General features: G+C 41.2%; 2 protein-coding genes across 2 annotated transcripts; both read left to right on the top strand.

Annotated features, from left to right (window-relative positions):
* Positions 1-2,054: 2,054 nt before the first annotated feature.
* On the top strand, positions 2,055-4,665 carry arf6a (ADP-ribosylation factor 6a). Its single transcript, XM_068342924.1, has 2 exons — positions 2,055-2,237; positions 2,371-4,665. The coding sequence occupies exon 2, from the start codon at positions 2,937-2,939 to the stop codon at positions 3,462-3,464; it is 528 nt and encodes a 175-aa protein (XP_068199025.1). The 5' UTR covers positions 2,055-2,237; positions 2,371-2,936; the 3' UTR covers positions 3,465-4,665.
* Positions 4,666-14,689: 10,024 nt separating this feature from the next.
* Positions 14,690-24,899, top strand: LOC137613491 (E3 ubiquitin-protein ligase pellino homolog 2). The gene is made up of 7 exons (XM_068342763.1): positions 14,690-14,996; positions 18,829-18,958; positions 19,429-19,530; positions 20,018-20,215; positions 20,341-20,526; positions 20,625-20,830; positions 20,909-24,899. Exons 1-7 carry the CDS (start codon positions 14,917-14,919, stop codon positions 21,291-21,293), a joined length of 1,287 nt encoding a protein of 428 aa, XP_068198864.1. The 5' UTR covers positions 14,690-14,916; the 3' UTR covers positions 21,294-24,899.

Here is a 24,899-nt window from a genome sequence, read left to right as displayed (position 1 = left end):
TGACCTTCTCAAGCACCCGAAGAGCCGTCACCACCATGATCCATGGTTCTCTTGTAGAGGTAGAACAATACCTAGGTTCTATCCTTGACAACTAACTGAGGTTCTCCTCCAACACAGAGGGGATCCAGGGAAAGTACCACGAGACGATGTACACAGTCAGGATACTGAACTACTTTTCTCTTAGCAAGAACATCTTGTTGATATTCTACTACATTTTCATCTGAAGAGTTGCAACTTTCTCCACATGTTGCTGGTATCACTCCATCACCTTACAGGACGTGGCCAGCCAGCACAACATTTTGAAGGTGTGTTCTAGGATTATTCAACTTCCCGCTCATTACTTAAGCACTCTACGAGCAGCAGACAAGTGGCCTGGCTTGTTAAATTCTCAGTGATCAACGCATGTTCTGTTCACAACATTTGATTGGCTGTAATCTGATCGCACGTTCTGCTGTTGAGCCTGTCAGACACAGAGAAGAAGAGCGACCTTTGTTCCCAAAGCTATTCTCTTCCTGACATCTAAGGGGCTGCAATAACATTTTAGGATCTAAGCTTTGTGCATGACCTATTTATCGCTTTGCATAATCTGTTACTTTACATTTTTTATAGTTATCACATAGATAATTATACTTCTTTGCACTTTTATGGACACTTCTGCCTTATTACCTCAGCAGCAACTACTTATACCATTATAGCAGTCCATGATGTCACACAATCTGCTACTTTTGCCAACTCACCTCTTTGTATTTTCTTTTCTTACTCTTTTAATGTGCCACTCCTCACCCTCACTATTGTAAAAATTGCTTTTAAAAAAATTAAACATATAATAACACTCACATTGTAAAAAAATAAACATATTACCTTACTTAACACCCCAAACTGCTTCATTATCACTTTTGGTGGCTTATGGATTGAGTGTTATTTCAAACTATTTGATGACTCCTGTCAAACAGATTGTACAAATGTGCCAAATCATACACTGTATGCTAATGTTGTTACCTACACTTGCAAAACCAATCACTGCATAACAAAGTTTAAGTGTCCCATAAGTAAAAAAGCATAAAAGTACTTGTCCCCAAAATTCTGTCCAGTGTGAGTACACCACAACACAAGTTGTCAAAAAATGTGTACAAATACTGAAGGTGGAGGATTTTAGGGGTCAACAGTCCAGAGCAACGGAGAGTGTGGAAAAGAGGTGAAGAAGTGTGTACAGGCAGGATGGAACGGGTGGAGGAAAGTGTCAGAGTGATGTGTGATAGACGAGTTTCAGGTAAAATGAAAGGAAAGGTCTACAAAACTGGTGAGACCAGCGATGTTGTTTGGTCTAGAGACAGTGTCACTGGGGAAAAGACAGGAGACAGAGCTGGAGGTAGCAGAGATGAAGATGCTGAGGTTCTCTTTGGGAGTGACCAGGAAGGATAGGATCAGGAATGAGTACATCAGAGGGACAGCACATGTTAGAGGTTTTGGAGATAAAGTCAGAGAGGCCAGACTGAGATGGTTTGGACATGTCCAGAGGAGAGATAGTGAATATATTGGTAGAAGGATGCTGAGTTTTGAACTGCCAGGCAGGAGGCCTAGAGGAAGACCAAAGAGGAGGTTTATGGATGTAGTGAAAGAGGACATGAAGGTAGTTGGTGTGAGAGAAGAGGATGCAGACGACAGGGTTAGATGGAGGCGACTGATTCGCTGTGGCGACCCCTGAAGGGAAAAGCCGAAAGGAGAAGAACAGCCTGATGCACCCCAAAACAAAAATTGTCCAGGCCAAATGTCTTCAGATGTGATCAAGCGCTATATAAATAAAAGTTGATTGATTGATTGATTGATTGAATGATTCGAGAGATTAGATTTAAACTGACAGAATCCTCTGTTATGCACAAAACAGGTGGTGCTGTAAGAGAAAAAGAAGAATCATAACATTTTAATTCCAGTTTCTCGTTTTCACTTCTTATTGAGATTATGATCCATCCATACGAACACAAAATTAGATTTTTATTTTTTTTTTCTAGCAGCTGAGATATCCGAGCTGAGAGGGAAGCCCTGAACGCAGCACGAGTGTATGTGAGCGGTGTAGAGGAAGTGGCGGCTGATCTGGGTCCGCACCTTTTCCGGTAACACAGCACCGCCACCGATGTGACTGAACGGCTGGGGAGAGAGAGGGAGAGAGAGAGCGTGGAAGAAGAGAGCGGCTAGAGCGGGGAGAAACGGCTGGGGACCGGGGGATGATTGCCGCAGATGTAAGTATCGATTCTAGTCTTTATATTTTGTGTTTGTATTTCAATATTCCACCAACAGAGTGTTTTTTCCCCGATCCAAAGTTGTCCTCTGTACTAACACCCCTCCCTTATCCGGACCGCTCTTGTGTCACAGGGGGGAGAGAAGAAAGTCGGATGAATCAATGACCCTTTGAGCGCTCTTCCTTTGGACGTCCTGTTGCAGAAACTGACCGGAGATCAACTCTTTTGCTACATTTTGATGAGAGCTCGGAAGCACATCGACAAGTGTGAACAGCCGACAGACAAGGAAGTGAAAACGTCGGGCTTGAATAAGGCCCGATTCATACAGCAGGCTTAAAAAATAACAAGTCCCAGTGGTAGTAAGTGGATTTTTGTGAACTCTGGGTTGTACTTTTTTTTTTTCTTGCATACTAAGTCACCCGATCAAGTATAGTAAATACACCCCCACCCATTTGTGAAGTGCTAAACTGACCCAGCTCCTGCTGAATGTTCACCGCTCAGGTCTGATCATCATAGTTCAGATAAGTGTCAGGATCTGTCAACCAGCTGTCCAAACTTGAAGCCTTTTGACTCTTGACACTTGTGTCAGCCCACCGCTGCAGTCACGCGGAGGCCTCTCGGCGCACAGTTGTAGTCTTTTCTCTCATTGGAGAAGTGTTCGTTTTTATCCTCACAAAGTATTTATGAACAGCAAACAAGATGGGAAAAGTGTTCGCAAAGATTTTTGGCAACAAGGAGATGAGAATATTGATGCTTGGACTTGATGCAGCTGGGAAAACCACCATTCTGTACAAGTTAAAGCTGGGACAGTCTGTCACCACCATCCCCACTGTTGGATTCAATGTGGAGACTGTCACCTATAAGAATGTGAAGTTCAATGTCTGGGACGTGGGCGGCCAGGACAAGATCAGGCCGCTCTGGAGACATTACTACACCGGCACCCAGGGCCTCATTTTCGTGGTGGACTGTGCCGACAGGGACAGGATCGATGAGGCAAGGCAAGAACTCCACCGAATCATCAATGACCGGGAGATGAAGGACACCATCATCCTGATTTTTGCCAACAAACAAGACCTCCAAGATGCCATGAAACCCCACGAGATCCAGGAGAAGCTGGGGCTGACCCGGATCAGAGATAGGAATTGGTACGTTCAGCCCTCGTGTGCGACAACAGGAGATGGACTATACGAGGGCCTGGCCTGGCTTACCTCAAATTACAAGTCTTAATGTTTCTCCTTTCACCAGCCTGGAGGCAAAAGAAGTAGCTGAGAATGAAAATGAAATGAGAATTAGTTAAAAGAAATGCAATCTGAAGCAATTAACACCGTGACCTCTCTGCTGAGTATATATGTCAAAGAGAGCAGCAATGATATATTTTTGTTTGTTTTTTTCTTTTTGATAACATCGACTTTACTATAACCACCAATTTTGTTTGAACAAAAGACAAATTGGGGGTTTTTTTGGCTGGCTTTCATTTTAGTAGTTTTGCTTTAGTTCACCTTCTATATAATCAGTTCTGTTTATACATACAATAAGTTTAACTTTTAACTGTTGTTGCAAATTCTTTTGTTTTCCTTCTTTCATCTCTTTTCTTTGAGGGGACTTTACTTTGGGATACTCTTATAGTTTCTCCCCTGTTATGCTGATATTCTCACGACCGAGCTACATATCCAAAGGATGGGGGTTTCTGAAAACCATCACCAAAATCTGCATATCACTTTCGTGGCTGGAAACTCTGGCCTGTGTCGTGTGTAAGAATGTGCATTATGGGTGTATTAGGAACTTTTCATAACTGTTTGTACCGGGATGATTGAGGAAGTGTGTTTGCATTATTCCCTGTGCAGTGATTACATCCAACATGTCTACTGTGACAGTTTGTTCAAAAGACACTATGTGGACGCTGGATATTCACACACACTGTGATATGGATATATACTTTTGTTGTTTCTGAACCTGTTTTCTATTGTTCTTTTCATCGCCTTTTTGTTTCTCCGAGAGCTTCCATTACTGTTGGGTATTTTTAGTTGCAGTTGCCTTAAAAAGGGACCCAACTTACAGGTGCCTCAAACCCAAGGGAGTTACACGGCAGAATGTGTGCTTGAATGTTGAGTTTGCACTTTGGGATGGAGGGGGGAAGAGGTGGGAGGGGGTACCAACTAGCTGGCTGTGCACATTTACATTTCCTGTTACTGACTTTTGGACCTCAGCAAGTGTCACAACTATCTCCCCCCACCACCGCCTCCAATGTAGGTGCTTGACTGCAATGTTCTTTATTGTTCTGTTGTTATTCATCCTCATCTATTTGTACACTTCATGATCCAGCAGACACACAATATCCTTCTGTTAGTAGTTCACAGATTCTGCTGATTTATTTCCATTCCATTTTCTTGCGATGCTGTTGAAATAATAAAAAATATATATATCCAGATCAGTTCAGAGGTGATGCCTTTTTTAAATAAATGTGTGTGATCGCGAGGGGAGGAGCAAAAGCAAATTTCCACTTCTGAAAAAGCTCAAAAAAAGGAGAAGTGAGAGTTTTTAGGCCATTGAAATGACTGCAAGAGGAGTAAAATGTGAAGTGGTGAGCCTCGGCCTGTTTCCCCTCTGCACTCGCTTGTGTGAGTCACTGGCTGTGAATAAGTGATGAGATCTCCAATTTCAGCGTAGTGATTGTCAGGTAAAGCCCTGCTTTGACAAGTATCACTTTGTCCATGTGGGAGCAGGCTGAACAAATGCTTTGTTTTATATATTTTTGACATTACAAACAAAGACCGTAAAATTCAAAGAGTATATGTGGAACTGGTGCAAATCATGAAGAGCAGAGGGGTAAAGAGGTTACAGAAGAAGCAGGATGCTATCTTGTTAATGGGTAACCTAAAGGGATTCTAAACACACAAAAAATAAGCCAGAAAGCTTCTGCAGCAACATACACCATGATTTATAAGAACATTGTGATTAAGATTTTACTTTCTGGTGAGAAAATGCTCACAAACAAAACTACAGTGTCAAACTGAGAGCTTGATTAAAGTGTCAAGTGTACTTCATGAAAGGTTTCTGACTGCCTGGTCTCTTGCCCAGGGTAGTTTGCCCTAAGGCACGGACTGGAGATGAGATTCAAGCTGGTCTTTTTTTTTTTTTTAATCTTCTTTTACACACTCACGATTGTGTATCTTGTATTTCTAGGCCAAAATAGCTGTGCGTTATATCATATTCCTCTCTGCATGCACGCAAAGACAGATGTGAATTGTGCCAAGTGACATCATCCTGTGATGTCAGGAAATGCTGCAAAGAAGAAAAATATGTCATGAAAATGGATGGCTTAAAGGCCTGGGTGAGCAACCACAGTGCAGTGAGCGTTTATTTCACAACTTTATATTTAATTACAGTATAAAAATTGAGGTGCACTCATCTGGAGACTTGTCCTTTTAGAGGTATGACATTTTTAATAGGTTGCTATAGAGATGTTCCGAAAAGTCCAGGAATTCCTGTGCAGGAATGCTTGCTCTCTATCTGTGTTTGCTCAGTTTGACCATGTGGTGTTTGTACTGTGGCTGCTTATTTGAAGTTTGACCTGTTGCTCTGTTGAAAGCTGCCCCACACATGTGACACGTCCACCGTGAAGGACAGGGGCAGGCACTTAGAAGAGAGACGGGAACACAAATGCCACAGCCTGTTATCTTCTCCTGCAACTGCCGTCACTTTCCAGTATGTTTTATTTAATTAGACGCACTAGTTGCAGGAATTTCCTGTACTGTATTTACTGAGCGTGCGCTCATAACGAAACCACTTTATTTGAATATTTGACGCCAGTGTGAGACTGATAATGTTTGCTTATCATTTATTTTTATTCATGCCAACAACTACTTGTCTGTTCTCAAGTGATGGAACACAGAAAGGGAGGAGAGGTCTGATGTTGCATCCTGATTAGTGATCCAGTGAATCGTGCTGCACATGTCAGACCTTTTGTGCAGCTGTCACTGCACTTGGCAGCGGATGCACCGAACCCCGGCTAGCTTCAGACGCTGTCAGTCTCACCTGTGATACTTTGTTAAAGCGCCCTATTAAAGTAGTTCTGTTAATGCGACTCCATTTATACTAAGACTACCAACAGTTGCATCAAAACTGTAAACATGATTCACTAGAACTGACTATTGTGCATCTTTTCATAGTCATATTCAACTTTAATGTCAAATGTACCACATATGCACTATATACAGCACAGATGAAATTGCAGTCCTCTCAGACCCACAGGCAGTAAAAAAACAAAAACCAATCAAAAGGCTTGAAGTCTCAAACAATACTTTTGAATAGAGCTCATTGGCATTTCCCCTGTTTTCCTTTTTGTACTCAGGCAATCTTTGATTTTCATCTCCCCACAGTTCTTCGCTCAGGAAAGCAGTGAATGTATCACAAATTGCAATATGTCAGGCAATTGTAATCTAAGCATCGGCTTTCAAGGAAATATTAATCTGTTTGCCAAGTGTTGAACCAGCTGTTAATGTAGGTCATGTCCCTGTAAATCTAATCTAATACAATCAGTGTTTATTCTGCAGGACGTGAGAAAGGCACTTATTGTGGTTTTATCACTCATCACATAATGATTTTTAGAGTTGAATAGACACATTTTCATTACTGCTGTAGTCACACAGTAAATGGGTCCTGTCTCTGACTATAGACGGTGCCCGCAGCTGTTTCCATAGAGCCGGGGAGTTTAAACATGGTATGTTCACAAGCTCAACGGCAAAAAATCTACTGCAGCACTGAGGGCTTCACACTCAAGGTTTTTCTCAAGTTTGCTCACATGTGAGTTGGGGGGTAAGCTTGTTTATTTCTTTGAGAAGTGTCACATGATAAGAGATAAAGCTATAGCCACCATAGCACAAAGGCAGGACACAGAACAGAATAACTGCAGTAGCTCTACTATTGTGGAAGTCACAAAATCTGCAAAACAACACTTTTAAAGTTCACTTTTTTACATATTATTTCTCACTACATGTAAGAATAATTTTATATAATGACCTCTGCCAAAAATTTAGTTTGTTTTTTGATGTGTCCATTTCATTAAAATTACACATAAATATCCATAAATTACTTGGTAGAATATCTTCAAACCTGATGGAAGAATGAGACATATGACAAAGTTCAACCTTGACATTTTGTGAATAATAAAGAAGTAGATCCATGAATTTTTTTTTTCTCCAAATACCTTAACCGAAGCCTGAGGGAAGCACTTTCATGGAAGACGTCTTGTTTGGATTTAGATTAACGTTCATTTGAAGGGAGCTGTTGGGGTTTGCTGTTGATTAAATACTTAATTGAAAATCCTCAACGCACAAACAAATTGCTCATCGCCTCTTGCTTGCTGAATGGAGGCTTTCAGCTATTTATTTATCTGTCACTATCCCCCAATTAATCACCATCTTCCCAATTCTTGTTCAGCTGACTGAGGATAAGAATCAACCATGAATTTCTTTTGTTACCACCTTGAAAGCACAAAAATGTCAAGTTTGATTGGATGATTATCTGCAGTTGTCATTTCCTGTCCAACAACCACTGACGTGGAGAAAAGGAGTTTAGGGTTTGCTGGATGAGCCACAGAAGCCTCAGAAAATCTTAGTGTCTTGGTTGTCATGGGGTCCTTTCGAAGCATGTCATAAAAGCAGCATGCAGACATTCAGCTTCCAGGGCCTCATAAGCTTTAGGAGTCTCTTGCTTATTGTATTTTCCTTTGCGTTAGACAATGTGGTAATAATTATAAGGAGCTCTAGGCATGTGCTTGCACTTTGAGATGATGTGCTGTGGGAGTACAGCAACACAGATTCAGGCACACAGATGTAATTATAGGAGGCTGAGGCTGCTTCTCACTTTCTCACAATCTCCTTCTTAAATCACAGCAGGTTGAGAGACTTAAAAGTGTGAGCTAAAACCCCCGGGTCGGCTGCACAGGTTGTTTTGTTCACAATGTTTTTAATTTAGATTTTTATGTTATTGATGTGGTTGCATTTAAGCTCTGTAGAACAATCTCTTATGTAGTAATTTAATAAATGTGAAGAAAGTTAACACTGAGAATAATCTACCTGCAATACTGTAATGATTCTTGTTGACCCAGCAGATACAAAAATAAATAAATAATAAATTATAGTGATCTATATGATGGTTGTTTTTTTTAATTACAGATAGATTTTTTTCCTTGGTAGATAAAGACCGTAACAGATTGGTTTTCATTTGTGATAAGGAGTGTTGTGCTGCAACTTTCCTGAATGATAAATAGCAACCACAGATGTTGATTTAAAGGAAAAGTTAACAAGGTTGTGGGGGAAAAATTCAACATACATGTCTGATGTTGACTAGGACAAAACAGGCTTTAACAATTGTTAGTCTGATGTAAATTATGTGTCTCGTAAACAGCACTGCAATTATCCAGCAACTTTGTGTTGCTGAGATGTGTAAGGTGCAGTAGTTTAAATGTATGTTTGGCCAGGAGGAGGGGAATCAGCATCATTTAGTAGCGTTTAGAGGAGGAAGGATGTAAACACTCATTTATGGCCCCATCTTAGAAAAACTCTGACTATATACGGTATATGTATGTCAGGCAGTTTGTGATCATTCTTAAAACAAAAGGTTTGTTCATTGAATGTTAACAGGTTTGAGTCAGTAAATTGGATTTTCCAAGAAACAGCAACAATGACTTTATACAAGTAGACCCGTGCTCCCGTTTTCCTGTTTAACGGACAAGTCACAAAGATCGTGCAGAAGATGACATCTGTAAGAACGCCACAGCTGAGGGAGCATGACCTGTCAGGAGTCGAGGAAGTCTGCTAGACAGGTAGGAAGGACGGTGAATGCTCAGCTCTTACATTAGTGTGTAAATAACAACCTGTTTGGCCATGTGTAATGACTCAGGACTGACAAATCCCCAGAGCATCAGAATATCAAACAATAGCATGAAATCCTGTTGGTAGTAACCATGATGAGCAACCTTTTTAATACCCAGAACAATATTGTAGGTTGTCCTGAGTCTATCTGCTACGGTATACCTCAAACAGTGGTCAGCTTACAAATATCAATTGAATAGCCAAATACTCAATAGTACAATATAGAATTCATTGCTGCGACCATTATGAAAGTAGGTCAGGTTAAAAATTTTGAATTCAGGGTTGTCGCAGGATGTTGCAGTCTCTGACTGCCTTGTTGTGTCGGCAACCCACAGCTGGAATATTTATAAAGTGGAAGAAGAAGCCTGCCATCGCACAGGATGACATCTTCTGTAGGTTGGCATGTTTAGTAGGTTAACTGTAGGTCAGACGATAAAACATTATTTACAGGTTGTCCTTAATTTAATCATATTTGAAGCAAATCCTTGCTGTTGCTTTTCGGGTGGTGATGAAAATAATCAACAAGTAACCTCATGAACATATTATTTAAAGGTTTGCTGTTAGAACCTGTTGAAGTCTGGTCAAAGACCGCCTCACGTTGTGTAATTATTAATAGGTCTGTGGTGGAACACAGTCAGACTGAGCAGGGAGCCAATTATTCTAAATGTCGCTCTCTTTCTGGTGCCTGTAGGCAACCTCCATCTTACACAAATGCAGAAATAGTGCCACTAATACAACTTTCAAACCTAAATAACTCACAACACTTAATCCATAAATCATCCCCTCCCTCCGTTTCTTATTAATGACCCATCTGGCAAACCATCTGCTAATCATGTAAGGAACTTGTGACGGCAGCTGTCAGTGCAGCCTCTGTGTTTTAGTTGTGTTTAAGTCTGACAGGTTGATGGCAGGTGCTCCATGGAGCTCAATGATCTGACATCTGAACTCACTAGTCAGTTTAAACTGAGCTGCAAGTAAGCCATGTTTCCCTGAACATGACAATTTGTGACTGCTTCACAGCCAGCTCCCAATGACAGTTAAATACTGAAAAACCCTATTTTTACTGCTCAAATAACTCACAACAGAGGTTGTGCTTGTTATATGTGGTGCAGATTTATTTGCTCCATTCTAACCGGAATCTGGTTCATAATTTCTTTTTTTATCTCCTCAAATGACCTCCTTGTCTTGTGCTTGTCATATGATCTCACGTCATCTCTTCTTGTCTCACTCAATGATGTAATAATTCTAAAAATGTCACCAATACCCTAAAAGCAGTACATATTTGGAAAAGATTCAAAAAGTTGAAGCTGCACTGAGTATACAATATACTTTGTAAGACTGTGCCTTTTAAAGCAAAATATACAATCAATTGCCACACTTTATAATCCCATTCATTTTCAGTGTTTTGCAACAAACCTGCTTGTGTATGCAATTAGTTTTCCCCGCAGGGAGGCAAAATCACTAACAGTGCCTGTTGTGTCCCAGTATCCAAAGAGGAAGTGAATTTGCTGAGCCATCTGTGTCCTCATTGAGTCGAGGTAGGATGGTGTCTCTCATACAGACAGACAAAACGTTGACGAGCCACATGTGCATTCATTGGAGGCTCAACATGCTTTTAAAAAGGATCAACGTATGATTCGTAATAAAGCGATTTTAGCAACTCAGCTGTCATTTTTTTGCGCATTACATCCAGAATTCTTCACCACTGAAGGGTTTGCTCAATTACAGAATTTTTTTTTCTTTGTTTGCTCTGGTTTCTATGGCAACACTGGCACAACTCAGCAGCAGATGGATGTAGCACAGCTAAGTGGTTTAAATTGACAGTTTTGACTTCATTCCTTACTACCGATAGTTCAACCAAGTATCTATTCCCATCTTTCAAATCCCAACCAGTTAAATCCAAATTGAGGCAGCTTTCCCCTAAGGTGTGTTTACATCAATGATGCAATAATATTCCATTTGCAAATTATGGGAACAAGTCACATACGAGATAAACTCTTTTATGATTGTGTACAGCATGTGACACAGGACACGTTCCTTTTTATTTGTTTATAGAGTTGATTGTAAGAAGTTTTTCGGTCCATCCTGTGCAGACTTTTCATGTTCTCCCATGTCTGGATTTATTTTCCTTTAAATAATCCAGCTTCCCACCTCAGTCCAAAGACACGAGATGTAAGTGGTTTTATGATTTTAAATTGCCAATAGGTCTGAATGTGAGTGTGAACAGTTGTTTTTCTCTGGGATGAAGTGGAGGCCTCAGCCGGAATGGGACCCTTCCGCCCTACTGACCTGCAAAGAATAAGTGGAGAGGAAATGGATGGATTTTAGTATGCATGTTAATGCAATTCATGTATACATATTTATCTTTTGTGTATATGTGACCATATTTGTGCATGTCACGGTTATTTTGTTTTTCTTAGGAGTGAATTTATCGCAACAAGATCCTGATTTGTGTACATTTTGCCTGTTTTGTTTCACTTGAAACTCAGCCAACCAAAAGTACATAATGATAGCAGAGGTAATGCTTTCCACATGCTCACAATTAGGCATACAATCTGATCTGTGATTTCCACACCAAATATGGGTTCTAGATGTCTTGTGTGATGCTACTTTTCAATGTGATATAGAGTCAACAACAAATTCCTTTCCAGCATGGGTGGTTAGATTAAATACGTTCACTGACATTTAAATGTCAAACCTAGCTGCCATAAATGGAGAATTTAAATTTGTAAATGCTCTGGATCATGAAGCTGAACTACATTTTTATGATATTTTGATGTCAATGCTACTGTATACTTTGTTTAACTCTGAACAAAAAGATGACCAGAAGCTGCAGCAACACTTGCAGGCAGTTCAGTGATTTACAGTGCCTTGCGAAAATATTGCCCCCCCAAAAAAAACCTTTTTGACATTTTTCCACATTTCAGGCTTCAAACTTAAAGATAACAAACTGAAAATATTTGTCAAGAATCAACAACATGTGAGACACAATCGTGAAGTGGAACCAAATTTATTCAACATTTTATATTGTGTCTACAAATAAAAAACTGAAAAGTAGGATGTGCAAATGTGAGACCAAATGACACACAGGTGCACTCTGTTTGTCATTGTTGTCATTTAGGTCAACATTGGATCATTCGGAAGTCATCAGGGAACTTCTGGAGTCAGTTAGCTGAGCTGAGAGAACAGGGGGCCAATACTTCTGTGCATCCTACTTTTCAGTTTTTTATTTGTAGACACAATATAAAATGTTGAATAAATTTGGTTCCACTTCACGATTGTGTCTCACATGTTGTTGATTCTTGACAAATATTTTCAGTTTGTTATCTTTAAGTTTGAAGCCTGAAATGTGGAAAAATGTCAAAAAGTTCTTGTGGGGGGCCAATACTTTCGCAAAGCATTGTAACTTGCAAGAAATTGTCTGACTGATGAAGCCGTCATACCGCAGGAGTGAAGTCAGTCATAACTGCAGTCTAAACATCTGACTTGCTTGACGACAGAACTGATATCATGCAATGATCATATAAACTTTATTGCCTGTTTGCAGCAGTGGAGAAGTTCTCTGGATAGAAAAGGGGCCTTTTTGAGCTAATATCAACTCTATAAAGATGAGCACCTTTCCTGGTACAAGTCAAATGAACAGGTTGATTAATCCTTTCATCCTTTGTTTACAGTTAAAATTAATTACCTAAAATGTAGTGTATTTTGTTTATTCCAAGCACTATTTACATTTTAACTTCTTAGTAATACTCAATTGAGTGAACAACCCTGGCGGTGCAAACTGGATCCTGGCTCTACTCATTGATCATTATGGCCATAAACAACATAAATCAAGAAGAGCAGTGAGGTTGCCTCCTGATGCATGGTGGTGGTGGGAAGAAATTGCCTAAGAGGGTGGAAAGTAGGAGAAAAGAGGGAGCAGGAAGATTAAATTGAGAAAATGGGATTTCAAGAAAAGAGAAACTGAGAGAAAGAGGGTGTGGCCTTATTTCAAGAATTGCAAAGAGAGTCACACTTACTGCAGCACAGGTACCCACACATCTGGTCCATCCAGTTTCTACATTTTAAGAAGTATGCTGGAGGTGGAACTTCTGATCAGCATAGTAAAACTTGTGTACTATTGTAACGCTTCATGAAGTGAGCCAATTACTGTATGAGCACACAGAGCTGTTCTTCAGAAATGAAGGGTGTGGTAGTTTACTCACATGGTGACTCTTTCATGAGTCATTACTACTTGCAACTGCCACAATACTCTCCTTGAAGTTCTACTTGGTCTTTGAGGGAGATATTTCCATTTTTAATGTATTGTCATTTCACTCACGTGGTATCCATCAGTGCGCACAGGTATCTTTTCTTATTTGACCACACACTGTCTAATAGGAATGACAACATGACCTACATGCTGAATGGTGCATGTGCGCCTCCCGACATGCAAGCCACTACATGTCACATGAACCCGCCAGAAATCAGAGCAGACTGCTGTGATGGATGAGGGCAGTCCTGCCACCACGAGGGCTGGGCAGATTGTCACTTACACCCACATTTGCAGTCAATCCACAAAACCTGCTTTTCATACTATGTCATTAAAGAAAACTAAATGTGACATAACAGATGGAGTCAACACGCACGCAAACGTTGGATTACAATAAGTTATTGGCCATGTTTTGTATTTTTTTAGACAGGAAGTTTGATTGCACTTGAGTAACTTCATGGAGTGGCAAGTTGTGTTTTACAGCTGAAATGCGCTGCCCTCATGCGGTCACAGAATTGTGTAGTTAACTATCATTCTGTCTCAGTGTGTAGGAAGAACAGACGCTACTCCAGCGTGAGGAGCGCGAACAACCCACAACTCAACCCCAACTCTGTCTCTGCTTCCTGTCACAATCTCTCCGTTGTTCTATACAATTAAGACCACAAAAGAAAAAAAAAAAGCCCCAAAAAATAATGTAGAAAAAAACGTGTGTGTGTGAGAGACAGAAGGACGGGGGGGTGGGAGCGTGGTGTCCAGTCGGCCTGTATTTGTCTCCAGACTCCCAAATGAAAAGCAGATAGGAGTAAAATGAAACGTCTAGTCTGGGGCGCAGTGGTGACCCACATTTTACTTAAGCCACACTCACACCATATCTCATGATGCCAGACTTCAGTATCACCAACATATTCCGAGATATTCGATTTATTTACACACAATGACCTAGTCTTTTACGTTAAATATACCGGTTCCATCTTCTAGAAGACGTGGGCACTTCCCCGGAATTTCGAAATGTTTCATTTTATTTTATTAGTGGGAGCCAGCTGGAGATCAGGACGCATCCATTTCTTATTCCACGGGAAGGTTCAAATTTGAGTCCATTCTTACATTCGACGTTTGATCACTTTTTTTTTATCCCCTCAATGCTACCACAAAAAAATAAAGAAGTTAAAAGTGTTATGAATACTTATGTCTTCTCTGGCAGGCAACTTTATAAACTATGTCGACATATGTTTTTATCGTCCACCCCTGTAGAAGTGGTACCGCCCGCTCCCCTCCGTTAGCTCTAGTATCCTATGCTACCGAACAGATATGATGCGATACTAACTAGCAACGCTAGCATTAAAGCTACGAAAAGATGCGACTTCACGGGATTAAATCAAAACAACAAACTATAAGAAGTCTGGAAAAACTTCAGTCAGTTGTGTCCAAACTTTGTTAGACTACAACCATCACCACTTCCTTACACTTTCGAGTGTGTTAGCATTGTTTTATCTCACCACTATTGCCTTTGGACGCGGTTTTTTTTCTTCTTCTTCTGGAGCAGTTCAGTCTGATGAATTCACCGAAAAAAGACGGAGATGATGATGTGCCCGTTAAAGACCCGGTAAAATACGGCGAATTGGTCATTTTGGGGTAAGTCTCTTAAACTTATACTGATGCAAAATATGTCTTAAGATGGGAAAAGATTACAGCGTTAAAATTAAAAAGGTGAAATTTGTAAGGGCTCCATCAACACATGAACCCAACAGATGACGTGTGGATTGAGCTTTAATCCACAGCCGCCCTCACAGTCGTCGCGTTTCACATAGAAAAATCCATCGTAACAACATATTTAGAGAATTATCTTCTGTGGCGGTAGTAAATGCCACAAACTTACTTTATGCTTCTAATAAAAGCATAATCTTCTCAACTGCGACGCCTGATTGTTCTCATATCATTTGTGGTGCTTTTATGTGTGAAGGATGCTGGATGTGCTGCAGCCGTAGCACACACTGCTACTACGGTTTCATCAATGGTTGTAGTGGGGGAAGCAGCTGGATGGCTCAGGATGAACATTCCAGTGATGTCATACTATGCTGGATCTGAGATTGGTAAAATTAGGATTGAGGATGATATCATAGTATGAAAAATGCATGCATTTTACACAATCTGGTTAGTAATAAAATCCTGTTGTATTACTAACTACTTACTAACTGAGTAACGTAGGAGCTAGATGGCCATTCCTGCCAAGGAAGGAAGGAAGGAAGGAGGAGAAAAGCCCTTTTCATCAGTAGCAAAAGAGCAGGCAGGATGTGCTGATGACAGCCACCAGCTTCCACAGCATTTCCACCCCTGCAGCTCCACCACAGTGTGTGTAGGGTCTGCAGGGAGCCCAAATGGCACAACACACATACACAGTCGCGTCCAGGCTTACACGGGCCTCCCTCTTGCCCTGTGGAGCTTCCTGTGTATGCCAAAGATAACTGACCTAATGGCCTATCTCTTCCCCTCTGGCTCAACATAGAGGAGTCTGTAGCCCGCCTGTATCAGAATACTGATGAGTTACCCTCCTCGTCATCTGACTGTTGGAACAGAGCAGTCCTTCACATACTCATCAGAATAAGGAAGTGATCACGTCAGGCCTGTTGTGAGGTTTTGATCATGGAACTTAAAAGGAAGCATGCACTGTGTGGCAGTATGAAAAGTGTCGCAATGAAAGTTGAAGATGTGTTTCCATTGTGTATCACTTTTTGTGTTGTGATTCTGGTGTGGTTTCATTCTAAGTACAGTATTTTCTGCGCTATAAGGCGCACCTAAAAGCCTTTAATTTTCTCAAAAACCGACAGTATGCCTTATAATCCAGTGTACCTTGTGTATGAAAAATGTTTTAAAGTAGGCCATTCCTTGAAAGTGCCCCTTATAGTCCAGTGCGCCTTATAGTGCAGAAAATACTGTAATGGCCACATGTTTTTATCATCTCTATGGTTTTGCTATAGGTTTAGATCATTCTGGCATCTCAAAGTTCTGTATACCTTTTGTGAATATTATATTAAAATGCAACACAATCTACAAAATGTATGAATGTCACAACAATCTACAGTTGTGGATTGTGTGCTTTTAAGTGAATAAGGAAATTATTACACAAGTGGTAAAGCTTAAGACTCAGGATCATCACTGTGTCGTCTGCCTACAAACAAACTGCAGGTAACTTAAACAGCAGGCACCTTCAGTCCAAGCAGGTTGTTGTTTCTGCTGCTATTTGCCAGTTTTCCTGTCCAGGGTGGTTTAACTTTGCATCTGTCAGCCTTGATGATCACATGCTCCATGTGGTCGATGTCTGCTTCACTGCAGGCAATGTGATCTTTGTAGTGGCTGCCTGCCTGCCATCCCTCATTGCCTTAGTTAGTCAGGGCATCATATACAGCCCAGAAAAGCTAGACTCACTTTCAAACCAGTCCCATCACTATGAAGACACCCTCTGGTTCTCTATTTATCTCCCCCACACCTTTTTTTTATTGTGGGATCCCCTGTTGTTCCTGTCACATTTGTGCATCTCTCATGCAGTCCCATCGATACCACTCTCCCGCCTCTTTGCAGAGTGCTGACTTTACCAGAGGTAGGTCTCCATGGTGTGTTTGGGGGGGGGGGGGGGCAGGGTTCGGCAGATGGAGTGAATATTTCATATCATGCTTTACGATGTGCACACGCATGATGCAGGTCAGAGCTGCCCGTGCAAACACACTTGGTCATGCTGTTCATCTACTGGTATTCCCCTTCAACCCCCTGCCTGGCCTTGACAGTATCTCACAATCTCCCTGCCCTTTACTTAATTTTATTAAATTAGCTTCTGTCTTCTTCTCTGTGTCTGTCAGGACACTACCTAACTCACCTCTTTCCTTAAGCTGATGTCCTGTCCTGTGCCCTCCTTTCTGTGGTCCCATTTCACATCTTATGCCTCTTAACCAGTCCCTTTAGAAACTTGCCCTGGCAAGGAGCAAGGAGCATCCTCAGATTGAACTTACATGAAGATAAAATATCACACGTCACTGCGGCTTGTTTGAAGATTTTGCCGAGATACCGATCTCCATACCAAAGTCCTGCTCAGCGCCAGTTCTCACAAGACATCACAGCTGGTAACCACAAATGCAGAGCACAGTCATTCATTCATCTTCTTGAGGTTGAAACGATCGTAATCGTCTCAACTTCAGCCAAAGTTACAAGTCACATGTTCTGATGGAGCCTATCACATCTAGCTATGGACGAGAGGCTGAATGACGCCGTCTAAGATGTTAGCTCATCGCAGGGCCACATGAAAGACAGACAACCATGCACTCGGACACACACCTACGGACAATTTGGAGTGTCCAATTCACCTAAGCCACATCCTTTTTGAGGTGGGAGGAAGCCTGAGAACCAAGAGAGAACCCACAGAGACACGAGGAGAACATAAAAACTGCACAGAAAAGCCCCAGGTGGAATCAAACCTGGGACCTTCTGGCATCAGCACTACCCACTGTACCACCATTCTGCCTTTACAGAGCAGATAAAAATGAATTGTAAAGATTTTTCATTCTCATGGTCCCCTGTCTTGTTTTCTACAGCTAATAGTCATTTGATGATGTAATTACCTTGTCATTTTTCAAAAGACCATTGATTGTTTTCCTCATGAAATCTCTTGATAAATCGATCACGGTTACAGCTTAATTTTACAAACGCAAAGAAGGCAGTGGTTCCTACAGCCCCCCACCCCCCTGTGAAGCCACAGTGAGAAAGATTTGACCAGAGTCAGACCAGATGCCCTCTGATTTGATCAAGACCCCCATGAGTTTAGCCCTCTGGGTTTCCTCTGAATCATGTTTAATTAGGACCATGTCCTGCTCTTCACTTGAAGACCTAAAATTAACTCATTGCCAAACCGATGTTCAGCTTTGTGTCAAGACTTTTATTAAATGACTATAACACCAGACTGATTTTAACTCATTTATTTTAATAAAATGGGAAAACTGCCTCAGTGTATGAACACAAGCTATACAGTAGTAGTTATATTCTCATGACTGTGTGGTTAATGGTGTATGACATTACTGAATGCCTGAGCCTCATGTACAGGCTGATGAGGGAGGTCAAGTGGTCTTTTTCAGCAGCAATTTGATGTAAATCATGACTGGCTCGTTGTGTTTCAGAAGTATACTTAATAATAAAGCCATATAGTCAAGGTGTACAGTCACATGAGCCTATATTTCTGAAGACATCATGACAAAATCATGGAAATTTTACTCATTACAGATTTCAAAGAAGTATGCAAAAAAATGAGATAACAGCACTTCTCCCACCACAAGGCCTTCTCAGTAAAGCTTGATGAGCTGAGATGATTGAAACGATGTGGTAACATGAGTTGTTTGTTGTTTTCTCAACATTAGTCTGAGTGTGACGTGCTCATGTCCTTGTATTGTCCCCCCTGTCCTTCCTGTTCTTTACTGGTCTCCAGGTACAATGGCTCTCTTCCGAGCGGAGACCGTGGGCGCAGAAAGAGCCGCTTTGCTCTGTACCGAAGGGCCAAGGCCAACGGTGTCAAACCCAGTGCTGTGCACATCCTCAACACACCACAGGACAGCAAGGTGTGTGGGTGTGTGTGCGCTGGAACATTTGCAACGTGTGTGTTTGACAGTGTGTCATGTTCCTTCCCCTGTGACTTCCTCTTGAGCCAGAGGAAGGATAACGAAGCCTGCTGGCTTTTTTTTGTGTATGTATGCATATGTGTGTGTGTGTGTGTGTGTGTATTTCTGTGTGTGTATTTGTGTGTGTATTTGTGTGTGTGTTTCTGCTTTACAAACCAAGATTGTCAGATGAATGACACATGATGATGTTGAAGTAATATTATATTTTTAAGTCAGGTTGCTATAACATTTTTTTTTTGTGAATGCATTATCAGACAATCATTTTAATTATTTAATAATTATTATTCTAATTAATTATTCCTGTAGCTACATCATCATCATGTTTGTGTCACAAAATAATGAAATCTGATGTTTGAGCAGGAAGATGAGACTTCTAGAAAATGACTGGACTCTGCTTGTTGCTGTTGCAGGCCGTACACAGCAGGGGGCAGCACAGCATCTCTTTTACTCTGTCCCGCAACCAGACGGTGGTGGTTGAGTACTGCCATGACAACAACACAGACATGTTCCAGGTAATAGAAAGGAAATCACAAGAACAGAGGGACAGGAAGCCTACGTCAAACACACGGCTCATTTAAAGGCTCCCTGTGCAGCAAAAATAAACCTACATTTGTCTTCATGAGCAATTTTCTCCCAAAATATACTGTTATGTAATATTATCAAAGAAATTTCTAGAGTTGGCAGATTATTTTTGTACACTGGGTTCATTAAGTATTATGAATAGAGACATGTGGAAAATCTCCAGGTGCTGTGTATCTATTTTTGTACATGGTGTTCTGCTCCTAAAATAGTATCAGCCAATTATTTTCCAACATGAGGATGACATATCTGACATCCACGTCTCTATGGCAATAAAAGCCACAGTTAAGTGGGGACAAGAACTGGAAAACCTTTGTACTTGTGTTGTTACATATCAAAGTACTAAAATTTAATACAAAGCTGGTTATTTCAGCCAGTCATTGACATATGATGAACATTCCTCTGTGCTCTGTCCTGCAGATTGGACGCTCCACAGAAAGTCCCATTGACTTTGTGGTGACAGACACCTCTGGAGGGGGGAAAGAGGGCGAGGACCCCTCCATCGCTCCCAGCACCATCTCACGTTTTGCCTGCAGAGTTGTATGTGAACGCAACCCACCGTACACCGCACGCATCTACGCGGCTGGCTTTGATTCATCCAAAAATATCTTCTTAGGGGTGAGTGGACTGACAATACTCAGATTGCATTTATTCAGTCATGGTTGAAATAGTTATAAATTCCTTAATATTCTATTTCTTGTTATAAATCATGCTAATTTTCATCATCTTTTGAATGCCCTCAGGAGAAAGCAACCAAATGGAAAAATCCTGATGGGCACATGGACGGCCTGACCACAAATGGCGTTCTAGTAATGCACCCAGAGGGGTTCCCAGAGGACCCCAAACAGGGTCTGTGGAGGGAGATCTCGGTCTGTGGAGACGTCTACGCCCTGAGGGAGACACGCTCCGGACCCAGCCGGGGCAAACTGGTGAGCTGTCGGCATTTGGTCGCCATGTTCAAGTGGCTGAATCGTACTGTTAGTGAGGTTTCTTTCTGTTAATCGCCTGTCGGTGTCGATGGCTGCAGGCGGAGGGTGAGAGCAGCGCCCTGCGTGACGGCTCATTGGTGGATCTGTGTGGCGCAACCCTGCTGTGGCGTACCGGTGAGGGGTTGATGCGTGCTCCCACACTGCGTCACCTGGAAGCCCTTCGCCAAGAGCTTAATGCGTCCCGCCCCCAGTGTCCCGTAGGCCTAAGTACACTGGCGTTCCCCAGCCTACCCCGCAGCCACAGGTTGGTTCCACAGTCTGTTTCAAAAATATTCATTACCTTCTATCAGGAAATTCTCACACTTTTGATTAATTACTTCAGCCTTGAAGAGCGTCAGCCCTGGGTGTACCTCACTTGCGGTCATGTCCACGGACGCCACGACTGGGGCCAAAGATCCGAGAGAGTGGAGGAGCGGGGCGAGGCAGACGGTTCCACGGCACGTCGAGAATGTCCCCTGTGCAGGAGCGTAGGGCCTTACGTGCCCCTTTGGCTGGGCTGCGAGCCTGCGGTGTACGTTGATGCTGGAGCGCCTACTCACGGTTTTGTGCCATGCGGCCATGTCTGCTCAGAGAGGACAGCCAGGTACTGGGCTGAGACCCCGCTTCCACACGGGACCCACGCCTTCAGACCCATCTGCCCCTTCTGCTCCGCTGCCCTCAGCTCCCCTGGCTGGACGCGGCTCATCTTCCAGGGTCCCATCGACTAGTAGTCACTATTCAGCAACACCGTTCACTTTCACAGTAACAGGAAGAGTCCTGAGCTTCATTCACACTACAAACATGATCAGTGTTCTGTATGGATAGGGAACGGTTGAGTTAAGTATGTGTGTTTTACACTCAGGCCACGTATTCTGCACGTACTGTGTAACAGACGCTCTCAGATGTTGTTAATGAATGCCGCTCAAGGCAGAAGAATCCCAGCCCTTGTTTATCCTTTAATGAATGTTGATTGGTACAGGATTAAACAAAAGTCCAAAAATAGACAGAATATGGTCAACAGGACAGTATTATATATATATATATATATATATATATATATATATATATATATATATATAAAAATCTCTATTGGGAGAATTCTGCTGATTTTTTTTATGCCAACCAAATTCCACACAAGCTGATGTCACAGATGACCCAGTTTTCCCGACAGGCACTTTAGAAATAAAATCTACTCAGGAGTTTAACCAGTGCTGCTTGACTCCTTTTAAAACAAGTATGATCATTCTGTTTTTTAATGGCACCACCCTCAGGCTAATTTTAAAGTCTTTGTCGCCTCATACAGGCTGAGTCATCTTGTATTTAATTGTTTCGGACAAGCAACTGTTTTATTCAGCTGGTCTGCAAGTGTCTTCCATGGATCAGTTTTCTGTGTCCTGACCTCAGTTTAACACCTTCTTTCTCACATTCTCACTTCCTTTTTAACTGACATTGTGCATTTCTGACAAGAACATAGTTTTATTTTGTTTTTATATAAACACTGTGACACCACTTCAATCACCACACATCAGTTGTTACCTATTTTGTGAAATCTATGCAGAGAGAGACCCCATAAATGTGATCCCTTGTGTGGTATTAGCTTGGAATGAAAACCTCTTAACTCTGTTGCACTAGAGGGAAACATAACATGCCATATCTTCTCAACTCCAAGAATTCATCCAGATCCTGTCCAGATTATCGAGCACCGGGGGGTAACCAAGGGCTGGGAATTAATATCGGTAAACTCAGATTCATAACTCTCTACAGCAATAACAGCACTGGCATAGATAAGCTAAATGTTGTGCAATGTTTAGCCAGGTGTTATGTCAGCAGTCACTTTGAACATGGCTTGAATGGTTTTCAGGTTAAAGGTTCAACCAGGGGTGTGTTCGACATCATGAGCTTTCCAAATGCGATTCAACCAAAGCATTGGGTTATAAAGATGAGCTTCATCAGACGGTGATAATTGACTCCATTTATGTAAATGCTCATTTCAGATGCATTAGCTGAAACATGCTGACAGGAAATAAGCATGTTTGGGTTGCAGAGTAGTAGCAGCGGTTGTGAATAAAAGTATCACACAGTTACTATTACATGAATTTGAACACCCCTCTGGTTCCTGATTTGTGCTAAACAGGGTCCGTGTTGGTGTGATGGGGTGTCAAAAGGTGTGACCTTGCGTAACCTCAAAAGTTAACGTTTTTATGTTTCAAAGAAAACTATTTTGTTAGGAAATGGGGAGGGATTATTTTACATGTTGAGTGTAAAAAAAACAAACAAAAAAACCCCAGCTATTTTTCTAAATGATCATTGGTTTTAGTTAACCGTCGTTCCTCCAATGTAAGCAAGTTGTGTATGTTTGTGAATATTATTGTGTGGTAGATGTAGGAGAGCTTGTGAGTGAAAAAATGTTGCCAACACTGTGTCCAACAAACACACTTAACAACTTTTTCCATTTATAAACAAGAAAAAACAAGCATTGCCCAGACAATGAATGTAGCCAAATACTCGGGCTATGTTTAGCCATCTCTGGTGCTCATATTGAATGGTCTATATTGTGATACTATTTTTGTAAATTAATATTATGGTGTAACTTGGTGAACTAGCTAAAAAAAAAAAATCAGATAATTTCAATAATAGCCTCAAGTGTGGAAGATGTATAACCAATAATACACGCTCACATCAAAATCGTGTGTAGCTTGCATGTGTTGAACGTACACATACGGTATGTACACTATACATACTCCTATTGGAAAACTTTGCACGGTTGATTGCAACCTGTTGTTCATGATGACGTCTTGTCCACACCCAGTTGTCTTCCGAGTCTCGGGCTGTTAAAACTGCACCACTTCTGTTTGGGCTGTTTGGTTTCGCAAGACAGCTTAGAAAAATCATCATGAGTGATAGATGTGTGATGTTGGGAATGAAAACTTTTAAATCCTGCTTTGTACTACTATGCTAACAGTTTCCACCAAACTGGTTTTACTTCACAAAGATGTCCGCACTAACACAGGTTTTTCTCTACCATTTAGACCAATCATGGAACATTTCAAATAAGTGAAAGCCAGCACAGTGCTTTCTAAATATTTATTATTTGAGGTCAAAGACCAAGATTTTAAAATCTCCAAAGTGCAGTGTATCAGCTCAGGATATCAGATTGACAGCTGGCAAGGCCTGAAGGAAGCAGGCAGACACTGTAAGAAGGTGTTAGATGTCAGGCAATCATCTAATGCAGCCTGATTACACAGGGTAACAGAAACCACAGTTTTAGTAACAGCTATACATGGGTTTTAAATACAAAAAAGTAGGGGGGGGGGGCATCCGTGAAGATTCTCAGTCACCCAGGTAATGGTAGATCTCTGAAATAAATCAAATGAGCTTGGAAGAAAAGCTCCTTCAGTTCTGAGCTGAAGACGCGTCTTAGAGGAGAGGTGAAGAACTCTTTAAGCATTTCCTCCAAGTCCAGTTGACTTTATTAATTGCAGAGAATAAGAGTCCAAGTAATGTGGTGCAAACTTGCTAGACCCTACTTTTTTTTAATAGTAATAGTACTGTATTAAATAAGTACAGTTAGTTACTTCAAAAGTGAAACACAGTTGTACTGTAAATCCAATTTGCCATGAAAACCTGCTAAAATGTCTACTCGCGTATGAAAACATTTCAGCTGCCCTTTACTAAGCACGCCAAATCAAGTGAATCTTACATTTTCAGATAGTATATATTGCAGCTAATGTAACGCCATTGGCATGTGGATGGAAGAACAGTTACAGCACCGTCATTGGCTTCTAGTTTAGACCATTTATTTAAACTGAATTTTTAGTTTTCGTAGTGTTTGTTTTATTCTCTTTGGGTTTCAGGTGTCCATATGCAATATCCTTCTCTTTCGTTCTTAGATTTACATTTTGGGGAATTTTCTAGATACAGTGTGTTTGCATGGTGTCACTTTGTTTAATACCTCAAATATTGATCATTAGCTCCAACTGAACTTTTCCCTGTTAAAAACTGAAGAAGCCTCTTGGGTGAAAAGTCCTCAAACAACTTTAAGTGCAGTTGATCCCTTTTTCTTTTTTTTTTTTGCTCTTCTGAATCTTGCTTTTTAATTTATGTATCAACCGATCTCCGTTAAATATGAAAAAAAACCTCAACTCATAAACTCCTCTTCCTATAGATGAATGACACGTATTATACAGCATAAAAACCTCACAGTTACTAATGCATTCCTTTGAATACATCTATGTCATGTACAGCTATTTTCATTACTTTGTATCATATTCTTCTGTAATTGTCCGGTGCACAGACAATCGCTATACACATGTCAATAAACCTGTTAAAAAGTT

This window comes from Antennarius striatus, chromosome 19, assembly GCF_040054535.1.
Source record: "Antennarius striatus isolate MH-2024 chromosome 19, ASM4005453v1, whole genome shotgun sequence".
Lineage (NCBI taxonomy): Eukaryota > Metazoa > Chordata > Actinopteri > Lophiiformes > Antennariidae > Antennarius > Antennarius striatus.
The sequence above is the reverse complement of the archived record's forward strand: the minus strand, read 5'-3'. Positions and strand labels throughout refer to the sequence as shown.